Here is a 12,247-nt window from a genome sequence, read left to right on the forward strand (position 1 = left end):
TCCACCACCCCCGGATGCTGTAAAGCAGATGTCAGATTCCTTGCCTTTGGCAGAACCATCGCCAACGAACACGGGTTCTTAAAACCGTCCTGAAACCCCGAAGCCAATAACTTTGCCGCTTCCCTGTCTGGATACTTACTTAGAAAAGGAAGCATCCTTTCCACCCTCACCGGCGTCGTCCCTCTTTTGAGCAGAGTCACCGGCATGCTTCCCTCTCTTAAAACACCTGGACAATATATGGGCTCCCCCTCACCCAGAGCACTCGTGCTTGAACTTTTATGCTGCTCCAAATTTACAGGAGCCCTCATTGCACTGCCAGCATACTCCCCACTTCTTTCCGGCCGGCAGTCCTGAGGAATGTGTACCCCCGGCCTTCCCCTGAAAAAACTGAGGCGGGGCCCTCGCTGAAGACATAAGCCTCATCCAGAGGCTAATATCTTTATGATCCCAATGCAGAGACGGGCGGCCTGCTCTGCGCTGTCTGAACTGCTCGTTGTATCTAAGCCAAGCAGTACCACCGTACACCCCATGTGCCCCTCCTATAGCGTCCATGTAACAGAACAAAGCCGAGCAATGCTCGGGGTTCTTCTCACCAATAACGCTCACCATAATGGCAAACGCTTGCAGCCAGTTAACAAATGTACACGGTATAAGCCTGTACCTCCTTCTTTCCTCGTTCTCCTTCTTGGAATCATCAGGTTTCACCCTGTCCAAGTTAATTTTTTCCAATGGCAGTAGCGAAAAATCTCCACATACTCGCCCTTGTAAATCTTATCCCGGACTTCCTGTTTTAGATGAGCTCCCAGCAGGCCCTCTAAGTAGAGGTATACCTCGCACTTTGCCGCGTTCGCAGTCCTGACCATATTGGTCCTCTCCGCCTTCTCCGTATCCCCTTTTTCCCCTGCCTTCTCGGTGACCACTCCTACCCCTGACTGCACGGGTATCGGAGCTGCCGGGGGCATCTCCACCCCAGATCCCCCAGTTCCTCCAACCACTGCCTCAAATCTACCTAACAACGCCCGCAGGCCCTCCAATAAATCCGTCAGCTGCCTGTGCCCTGCCCCCTGCTGGCCCAGCGTATCCCCCCCTGACTGTATCAAAGGAACTGCTGGCCTAACCGTACCCGCAGCTACCACCCCTAACACATCCTGCAATGCATCAGACAAAGACAAATTAACCATTGACTTACCGGGCTGACCAGGAGCTCCCCCAACAGCCGCCGCGTTGCTCTCCATCGCTGGTACTAGTGGTTCCTCCTCCCCTGATGCTTTTCCTTCTGACCTCTCGTCCTGTTCCAGGATGGGTGGCATAGCAAGCCCCCCGGGAGATGAAATCCCTAAGGCCGTGGTGCTTGGCAGTTGTGGGGCCCGCTTCACCCCCGAAATTCCTCCTTCTCCAGACCGGCGTCACTGACCTGACCTGGCGATGTCCTGGCTGTCATGTGTTGTTCTTCCTCCGCCATCTTGTCCCACCGAGCGCTGTCCCGGTAGGCTCCGCCCCCTCACCGACTTCCCGATCTCCCGCTCCACCACCTCCGTGTCTCTGCTCGGCTCTCCGTCCCTCATCATCTCCCCCCTCTGATCGCTGTGTGCGGATGGGGATGCCGCCCTGCTTCCTGACCCACGATGTCTGTGCGGGGAACCGGCGCCATGTTGGCCCGTGGCCCCACCCACTGGATTAGGCAGGCGGCGTGTGGACCACCCAGGGCCTGCTGAAAGCTGTGGCTGATGCTGTTTTGCCGGGGGAAGCGATCGCTCCTCTGTCGGGCTTCTGGGGAGGTGAATGGGTCTAGATGCAGGCCCTGGTGAAAAGCACGCTGGAGGCCGCGACCTCCACGATGGGACACCTCACCTGACGGGGATCCGTCTGCCTCATCCTCCATGAGCTCCGCGCCTGTCTCTGCAGCCACTCTGGTATTGCTTCAATCTCTGCCATCATGGAGGAGCAGTGAGAAAAACTGCCTCCTCCTGTAAGTTCATCTTCACACTGACCCTTTGCACCGCCCCCTCTATAAATATAACCACTCCCCTTTGGCAAAAACTTCTTTCTTACCTTCCCCTTTCTTGCCACTCCCATTACTCCTTTCCACATTAACCCCATATGTGTCTCCCTTAGACACACTGTCATGCCCGGCCCTACACTATCCCTCCTTGCAGTCCTTTCGTTCCGGGCCTCACTTGACTAAGTCTTCTACAAGACTTAATCGTAGGAACCACTGTACGGCCGATGTGAAACTGGACTCCTGAGCACAGGACTGTACCCTATATGCCTGCCTAAGGGTTTCTCCTCTCTTACTGTTTTAGGGACAGCCAAAAATGTGAGATTTTCTTTTGCTTTCACTTTTGATGATAATGGTAGACAATATAGAGGGTGAATCTCCCAAACTGGGGCACCGACAGCAATAAAAACCTGACAGGCATTCTAATTATTCTCCAATCTATCCAAGAAAAAAATAGCATTCACTTATACTTTAACCACTTTGCCCCCTTAAAGTGGTGTTCCAGCGGAAATTATACTTTTTAAGTAAAAATACCCCTATAATACACAAGCTTAATGTATTCTAGTAAAGTTAGTCTGTAAACTAAGGTCTGTTTTGTTAGTTTATAGCAGTAGTTTGTTATTTTATAAACTTACAGCAGGCTGTGGCCATCTTAAGTGTGGGCATCTGAAGCCAGACTGTATTTCTTCCTGGATCTCATCCTTGCAGATCTCGCACATGCTCAGTGCAGCACAAGCAGTGTAATAGGTTTCAGGTCAGGTTTCCATAGCAATGGCAGTGTAAGAGGAAGTTGCTGCCCCTTCCCAGAAGGCATTGCAAATAGGAAATGATGCGATGGGCCACGGCCAGGGAGGAGGAAGTGAAAAATGAATACAGCAGATATACAGTAGGTGCTGAGAAAAAAAAATTTAAAATATCCAATTCATTTACAGTGCACAGTTTATTGAGGGATGCTGAAGAGTTGTAAAAGTGGGTGGAACTCCCCTTTAATGACCAAGCCATTTTTTGCTATACGGCACTGCGTCACTTTAACTGACAATTGCGCGGTCATGTAATGTTGTACCCAAACAAAACGTCCTTTTTTTTCCACAAATAGAGCATTCTTTTGGTGGTATTTGATCACCTCTGTGGTTTTTATTTTTTGCGCTATAAACAAAAAAAAGCGACAATTTAAAAAAAAAAACAATATTTTTTACTTTTTGCTATATTAAATATCCCCAAAAAAAGATAAAAAGCAAATTTCTTCCTCAGTTTTAAAAAAAATCGCAATAAGTGTATATTGATTGGTTTGCGCAAAAGTTATAGCATCTACAAAATATGGGATAGATTTATGGCATTTTTATTTTTTATTTTTTTTTTTACTAGTAATGGCGGTGATCTGCGATTTTTAGCAGGATTGCGGTAGACAGATCGGACACTTTTGACACTTTTTTGGGACTACTGACATTTATACAGCGATCAGAGCTAAAAATAGCCATAATTACTAGTATAAATGTCACTGGCAGGGAAGGGGTTAACTCTAGAGAGTGATCAAGGGGTTAAATGTGTGTCCCAGGGAGTTTCTAACTGTGGGGGGATGGGACTGCCTGGAGGAGACCAATCGCTCTTCATAATCAGTATGAACAGCAGATCTGTCTCCTCTCTCCTGACAGAGCAGAGATCTTTCTGTATACATTGACAGATCTCCGTTCTGTCTCTTTTTGGAGAAATCGCTGGTGCCCGGCGGACATCGCATCGACTCCGCCGTCGCGCCGCAGGCCCTCTAGTGCTCTTAAACGGTCAAAGTACAGCTACGGTTATTCGCCCAGGGGAGCCAACCTGCTGCAGTATAACTGCGGTGGCTGGTCCTTAACTGGTCACTGTTTTCTTATTTGCACTATTTTACATGATGAAATGTTATTAAAGCGGATTCCTCCCCCTCTCCGGTGCCACAATTGGCACCTTTCAGGGGGGAGTGGGTGCAGATACCTGTATTAGACAGGTATCTGCACCCACTTCCGGGAATAGACTCCCGCGGGAGTCACGCCCCCTCCCGCACCACCCCGCTGTCTCCTGGGAAACACACAGGTCCCAGGAGATAGCAGGGACCACTTAGGACGCGCATCGCGACTCGTGCATGCGAAGTAGGGAACCGGGAAGTGAAGCCGCAACGCTTCACTTCCTTATTCCCTCACCGAGAATGGTGGCAGCAGCAGCCGAGAGTTGAGCTATTGCTCGGCTTTGGCTGCCAAAATCGCTGGACTCCAGGACAGGTAAGTATCCGTTTATTAAAAGTCAGCAGCTGCAGTATTTGTAGCTGCTGGCTTTTAATAATTTTTTTTCAGGTGGACTCTGAAATCTTTAACAAATAACCCGAATTACTAAGACCCCTTTCACACTGAGGCAGTTTTCAGACATTTTAGCGCTAAAAATAGCCTCTAAATAGCACCTGTAAACTGCCTTCCATTCATTTTAGCGTGTCATTTTACACTGGAGAGGTGCACTTGTGAGACGTTAGGAAAAGTCCTGCAAGCAGAATCTTTGGGGCGGTTTGGGAGTGCTGAATACAATGCTCCCAAAACTCCCTGCCCATTGAAATGAATGGGCAGCGCTTCCAAAGAGCCTGAAAAGCGATTCGGAAGTGCCACAACGTGGGCGTTTTTAACCCCTTCTTTGCAGTTAAAAGCTCCCCACTAAAAGCAGCTCAAATGGCCGGCGCTCGCAGTATGAAAGGGATCTAAATATGAGCATGTTCTATCAATTTTTAGTCTATTTGCTTCTTTTATATTCACATTTGATATTTTATTCTGTTCCAGATTTGTTTTCATGGTGGAAATGAGGCCGATCCTGAGGAGCGTGAGCTTCAAACTAAACCACCCCAAATCCCAGATATCCAGATACTTTGCAACTTCATCAGTAAATACCTTCCTGGTTTGCACCCCAAGCCTGCTGTGATAGAACAATGCATGTATACGGTATGCCCATTCTTGGAGAATAGTATAGACGTTGCCGTAGCAAACTGTGGTTAGCCATTGGTAGAACATATTCTTAGGAATGAAATTAAAAGGTATGATTCCAAACCTCAGTTCACTAGTTTTGGAAATGTGCAATGCAAAAATCGATATCTCATGTAGCACTCTCCAAGGTAGGTTGCTAAGATGATAGGTAATTGTAGTTCTTTTTGGCTCCTACGTAATCCTTGGAGCAGCTGTTGATTTCTTTGGGCTGTCCTAGATCTCACAGGCTGAAGGTTTGATTGCTTCCCCCTGCATTCTGGAGGGGGGGGGGGGGTCATATGGGCAGCTTGAAAATTATCTTGCTGCAGCCAATCCCTTGGAAAGCGTGCCCAGTAGGTGCCTGAGGGGGAACATAAATAGTCTGGGGTCTGGAGAAACCCTATTTTTGTCCTGTTGGAGACGTTTCCAGCCTCAGGGGCTGCTGCCCCTTTGAGGCAGTTCTACTGGAGTCAGCTGATTTTCATCAAGGTCTCACAGCTTTAGCAATGAATTACCTAATTACCTTTCAAGCTAACTAAGCACTGTCCCTGCAGAATCTGATTGGAAGAACTCACTGACGAGCGCTTGGTGAAAGCTGGAAGGTGTATAACTGCCCTTAGACTATGTGTACTGACCTGAGCTCAGGATATGAGCTTAGTGACTTTGTGCTGTTCTACTTTTGGGGTGCCAGCAGTAACTTCCTCTCTGAGACAGCTCTTATGTGGTCTCAGGTCTGGCTTTCCCCTTTTTCCCCTTTTTCTTACCTAGTGAAAATGTGGCCTCCTGGTACAATTCAGCATTTTTGGAGGATCCCATACCACCCCAACCCCTTCCCTGTCAAAAGCTCTACAAGCAATAAGTCATAAAAAGACATCCCCTAGAGTGTTATTGGAGCCAGTAAGAATGAAACATTGTCTGTGTGATTGGTAGCTTCTGTACTGTTTGGGGAAGAACCAGTTAAAATCAGCAGCTCCTACAGGGGTAACGCTGCACTCATAACCTAAAATCTCTAAATACCTACAGAGCCAAGATTGAATCTGGAAACATGCATTTGAATTTTCAAATAAGTTAGGGTATCTGATATATATACACACAGGGAAACATTCATTTAAAAAAATGTTATTAATTACACTAATGCATAATAAATTCATAAAATTTCACTTTCCTCCAACATCTCAAAAAACCTCCTTCTACAATATTAAAGAGAAGATATACTATGAAAGCCATGCTCTCTCCGGCTAGTCTTTCCCAATGACCAGTTCACCACATTTCATGCTGGGTCTTGAAGCAACCATGTTAGACCACGACTTTATCCCCAATGACTGGCTGGTGGGTGAAGCACAGATCCTCTGAATGAATAAAGCAAAGTTAGGGAGAGCCTTATACTTCGTGTCATTAGGTTCTTCCTCTCCAGCAGGCTCACAGAAGGACAGTGAATAGCACAGCAGTGACATCTTACTTCAAATCTTTTAAGAAAAGCAGTCATCAGAGATAGGAGTGGATGAGATACAGTATATCTCACACTGCAGATAGGCATCCATTAGGCTTAAGCTTGGTAAATTTTTTTTTTCTTCGTTCAACCCAGCGAGCTGAAAGAAAAAGACTGAGGAGCTTGTTTGTACAGCGAGCTCCCTGCCGTGCTATTGTGTTCATGCCAGAAAACACTAGTCATCGCTCGCAGCCATTGGCTTCAAGTGCTGATCTGGTGCTGGTTTTCAAGCATGCACCTTCAACAGAAGTCTAATGTTAGGCTGGCTTCCGTTGGACAGGCTGCTGTACACACTGGTGGAATGTCGGCTGGTTTCTGATGAACATGTCAGGAAGTGCACTGCTACTTCACATGACGAGTTCAAGGCAAATGGTAGATTTTCAGGAATCTGTTTAGCCACAATTGAGGTTTCTATTTCCTTTTATAAAAAATGTTTTTTTTTAAAACATACTATTTTTGTACCATATTTTATATTTTACCAAAAAATGCATTAATCTATTGTGTTTGTGTGCAGTAAAATTCTAATTTGCATTTGATAAACAGCTGCACAAATATCGTGCAACATAAAAAATTTCAACTGCCACCATTTTCTTGTCCAGGACATCTGCTTTCAGAAAATATATAATGTTTGGGGGTTTTGAATAACTTTCTAGCAACAAATGCTGATTTTGCCGAGTGTGTGAACCATTAAAAATTGCCCAGACAGTATTTTTTAATTCAAGTAATAGGAAATATAGTGTGTTAAATGTGTTAATACTGTGCAAATGTACTTTGCTAAGGGTTAAACAATATGTCTTCATTAGGTGTGGTGTTATACATGTTTTCTTTATTTATTATGGTCCGTGTTAGAAATGACATTTTGAAAAGTATTTTTATTCAAGTAATATGAAATGTTAATAGTGTGCACATGTGCTTTAAAAAAGATTTAAATAATAGTTTTGTTTATCACAATGTTTTTTATCTCCTTTTTAGAATACTCCAGACCGCAATTTCATCTTGGATTACCATCCTCTTTACAAGAATATTGTCATAGGCTCTGGATTCTCAGGTGAGCTGGGAAAGTGGAAGCTGGCATGTTAGTCTGGAAGGTTTAGCTTGCAGAGAGAGCACAGTTAACCCTCCAACATTTGCTCTTCTGCTATAGGTCATGGCTTCAAGCTTTCTCCATTGGTCGGGAAGATATTGAGTGAGCTCAGCATGGGGAAGGAACCTGCGTATGATCTTACACCATTCAGCATCGCTCGCTTCAAAACCCAAAGTGCATCTTCGTGAGATGAAGAATGGGAAAAAAAACAGTTTTCACCTTTTTATGGATACTTTATGGACTTTTAGTAACTGGTCACTAGGGATGAGCTTCGAGTTCGAGTCGAACTCATGTTCGACTCGAACATCGGCTGTTCGCCAGTTCGCCGAACAGCGAACAATTTGGGGTGTTTGCGGCAAATTCGAATGGCGCGGAACACCCTTTAAAAGTCTATGGGAGAAATCAAAAGTGCTAATTTTAAAGGCTTATATTCATGGTATTGTCATAAAAAGTGTTTGGGGACCTGGGTCCTGCCCCAGGGGACATGGATCAATGCAAAAAAAACTTTTAAAAACAGCCGGTTTTTCAGGAGCAGTGATTTTAATAATGCTTAAAGTGAAACAATAAAAGTGTAATATCCCTTTAAATTTCATACCTGGGAGGTGTCTATAGTATGCCTGTAAAGGGGCGCATGTTTCCCGTGTTTAGAACAGTCTGACAGCAAAATGACATTTCAAAGGAAAAAAAGTCATTTAAACTACTCGCAGCTATTAATGAATTGCCGGTCCGACAATACACATAAAAGTTCACTGATAAAAAACGGCATGGGAATTCCCCACAGGGGAACCCCGAACCAAAATAAAAAAAAAAAAGACGTAGGGGGCCCCCCTAAATTCCATACCAGGCCCTTCAGGTCTGGTATGGATATTAAGGGGAACCCCGGCCAAAATTTAAAAAAAAAAACGGCATGGGGTCCCCCCAAAAATCCATACCAGACCCTTATCTGAGCACGCAGCCTGGCAGGCCACAGGAAAAGAGGGGGGACGAGAGAGCGCCCCCCCTCCTGAACCGTACCAGGCCACATGCCCTCAACATTGGGAGGGTGCTTTGGAGTAGCCCCCCAAAACACCTTGTCCCCATGTTGATGAGGACAAGGGCCTCATCCCCACAACCCTGGCCGGTGGTTGTGGGGGTCTGTGGGCAGGGGGCTTATCAGAATCTGGAAGCCCCCTTTAACAAGGGGACCCCAGATCCCGGCCCTCCCCCCTGTGTGAAATGGTAAGGGGGTACAAAAGTACCCCTACCATTTCACTAAAAATTGTCAAAAATGACAAGAGACAGTTTTTGACAATTCCTTTATTTAAATGCTTCTTCTTTCTTCTATCTTCTGTCTTCCTTCGGTTTCTTGTTCATGTTCGTGTCCCATAGACTTTAACGGTGTTCGCGTTTTCGAACAAATTTTTTGCCTGTTCGCAAGTTCTGGTGCGAACCGAACAGGGGGGGTGTTCGGCTCATCCCTACTGGTCACTATGCCTATATCAGTACAAGCTGAAGACGGCAGTGGGGTAGTACAGACAGACTAGGGTTGATTTACTAAAACTGGAGAGTGCAAAATCTGGTGTGGCTGTGCATGATAGTCACTCAGCGTTTAACTTGTTCAATTAAGCTTTGACAAAAAAAATTGGAAGCTGATTGGTTTCTGTGCGGAGCTGCACCAGATTTTGCACTCTCCAATTTTAGTAAATCAACCCCTAAGGGTCTTACCTACGTGTTTTGGTACATTGCAGGAGCTCTTTGGTGGTGTTGCAGCAAAACACTTTTAATAGGGATGAATGATGCCTAAAAAGCACAGGCGTGACTATAGCCCTAAAGCAGTGGTTCTCAAGTCCTGTCCTCGGGACACACTAACAGGCCAGGTTTGCAAGATAACTGTAACACATCACAGGTGAGATCATTTGCTGCTCAGTGATTGCAGTATTCTAGTCTGCATCTCCCCAAGGTAATACTTAAAATCTGGCATGTTAGTGGGTCCTGAGGACAGGAGTTGAGAACCACTGCCTTAAAGGGTATGTAAACCCTTAGCATGAACTTCTCTTATTTGATCTGTTAAATATACCATTAAAAAGTGTGTTTATATATATATATATATATATATATAGCACTTTGATAAAAACATACCTTTTGATCCTGCCAGAAATCTTATGAGCACTTCCTGTGCCCTTGCCTCTACTAACTGTTATTAGTTACATTAGATACCTCTGAGGACTACAAAACGGCAGATTTCTATGTTATGAAGAATATGAAAGGGGGTGGAGTTCTGTAGTCCTTTCCTGTTTCTGTTGTCCTGATACAGTACAGTGAGTATGTATTGTCACCACAAGACTTGTGTTGCTGGCAGAATCACCTGGTGAAAATGAAGAAGAAAGGTCTTAAAAAACGAATGCAGGCATCTCAGCTAAGGACGTGTTTTGGGGTTTTGGGTATACTTTATTATTTTAGACACATAAACAAGCAAATGTATGATCAATAGGCATGGAACTGTATAATTTGCTTAGCAATTGCATATTAGGCAGAAGCAGACTCTCAAGCTGTTATATATTATATCTCTCCAATACAAAACAGTTTTGTACCAGTATACCCACTGTGGAGCAAGTTATATTTGATTCAATGAAACTTGTATTTTTTGTATAGTAGTGACCATTACCAGATAATTGGCTAGATGCAGTGACTGAAAAGGTGCTTTAAATCATTCATTTATTCCATTCTTTGGAGGATCAAAGCCTCACTAATTTAGTTATAATTTTATACTTGTCAAATACTACATTGAATTTTGCAGCCTTTTTTGGTGAAAAATCTTAAAAATATACTTCACGTACCTCACACTTTCATTTTATTATGCTATCAAACATTCTTGGGTATAAAAGAACTGCTATAACAATTTATACAAATATACACAGTTTACAGATTTAACGAGGGCTTATCGTTAAAATTCTCACCTAATGTGATATTGTCACTAAATCATGATTATTAGTTTAAATCATGCTATTTCCTACCATAATTAGTGGCATATTAAAACACGTTATCTACATGTCTCACTTACATCATGCATTCCACACATAAGAGTTTCATTTAGGACAGTGATGCAGATCATCCCTGTATGACCCCAGAGCCAACGATAAATCCAGAATCACTGGAATATAGCACAGATACAGCCCATTATTATAGAGCCGTTTACTCTAAACTGCATACATTTGTATCAGACTTGTTGGCTATCATCAGTAAAATGCATGGAAACCAATCTATTGAGTATGGCCAGCCTAAGCCCTACATTATGCAATTTTCTTGTTCAATTTTCTTTTAGATTTACCAAAACCATATACCTAAACACTTTCAATGTGTATGCAGTCAGGCAGGCCCTTGCAATACACAGTTGAAGGTAAATCTAAAGAAAATTGAATAAGAAAACGGTACAGTGTATGGCCAGCCTTAGAGAACATTAGGAAAGTAGCCTAGACAATTTATGGTGTGGTGGGTTAAAAGGAACCAAAAAGCCCTTCAATGACCCAGTGCAAGGGAAAGTAGTACATAAGGTATCTACATGCTGCAAATCCTTCACAAATTCTTTTGAAACCTTACTGTAACAATAAAAGATGGACCATAAGCAAACCTCTAGATGGGAATGTTAGAGAAACCTAACCATACAGTAAATTAAAACCTTCTATTGCAGGGGATTATTACAATTTTTACTTATCTTGACATTAAGTAAAGCAGATTCCTGGAGGAAAAGTAAGCCAATAAAAACAAGAAATTACATTTCTGGGATCATTGTAAACCAGTGTACAGAGTACCTCCATACTGCATCAATGTGGGATTTTAATTTGTATATATTTAGAAAATGACAGATTAACAGGGATTAACAGGTTTAAAATCAATCAAGTACAAAATGGTGGTGCAATTATTTGTTGCTGCTTTCATAAGCAGGTCCCTCCTAGCCCTCTTGTGTGAATTATATTGTAATTGTACTGTCTCTCTTTATTTTGTAAAGTGTTATGCAAGCTGTTGGCACTATATAAATCCATAATAAAAAAAGTTAAAAATGAAAAGTAAAAAATAAAAGTTTTAAAAGTTTACCTCTAAATAGTTAAAGCTTTCAATTAAAAAAAAAAAAAAAACTCAGTGAATGAGGTAAGACTCTGCTAACTTCCATCATCCAATCATGTGCAAGTTGAAAATTTTTTTTTTTTTGCATGTGATTTGGTATTTTTTTGCAAAGTGAAGTTTTACCACATTCGTTAAACTGTCAAAAATTCCTATGCAAAATGCAACGTCCCTTGTAAAGTGAGCAGCCTACTTTCCTTTAGTATATCATCACCTAGATATATGTTTAGTAGACAATTGAGTGTATTTTTTGAGATACAATAGGCACAAAAATTGTACAGTGGCCGTGAAAAACTAAATTAAACAGAGTGGGGAGTCAGGAAGCTGTATTTACCATAATTAACTCTACCTGGAAGTAGATATCTCATCAGTTTTATTAGATTTAAACCCTTTCTGTCCTAACAAAAAGGTTTAAGAGCTAGGTTTTTCAATTGTGTTTTTATTCAATTTGTTTTTATTCAAATATATTTTTTCCAAAATACAGAAAAACACGGATAGACAGATAATAGAGTCTAATACCCTGTACACACGGTCGGATTTTCCGACGGAAAAAGTGCGATCGGATTGTGTTGTCGGAAATTCCGATTGTGTGTGGGCTCCAT

The 12,247-nt window shown here is 43.1% G+C and overlaps 1 protein-coding gene across 1 annotated transcript in view; it reads left to right on the forward strand.

Moving 5' to 3' along the window:
• The window catches only part of PIPOX (pipecolic acid and sarcosine oxidase), a 173,305-nt gene extending 161,680 nt beyond the window's left edge, over nt 1-11,625 (forward strand). The window contains exons 6-8 of the mRNA XM_073616805.1: nt 4,795-4,953; nt 7,436-7,511; nt 7,608-11,625. Of these exons, the coding sequence (XP_073472906.1) occupies nt 4,795-4,953; nt 7,436-7,511; nt 7,608-7,735 (363 nt within the window). The 3' untranslated portion in view covers nt 7,736-11,625. The remainder of the gene's footprint in view (nt 1-4,794; nt 4,954-7,435; nt 7,512-7,607) is intronic.
• The last annotated feature ends 622 nt before the right edge of the window (nt 11,626-12,247 follow it).

The sequence above is a fragment of the Aquarana catesbeiana genome, linkage group LG02 (assembly GCF_042186555.1).
Source record: "Aquarana catesbeiana isolate 2022-GZ linkage group LG02, ASM4218655v1, whole genome shotgun sequence".
NCBI lineage: Eukaryota > Metazoa > Chordata > Amphibia > Anura > Ranidae > Aquarana > Aquarana catesbeiana.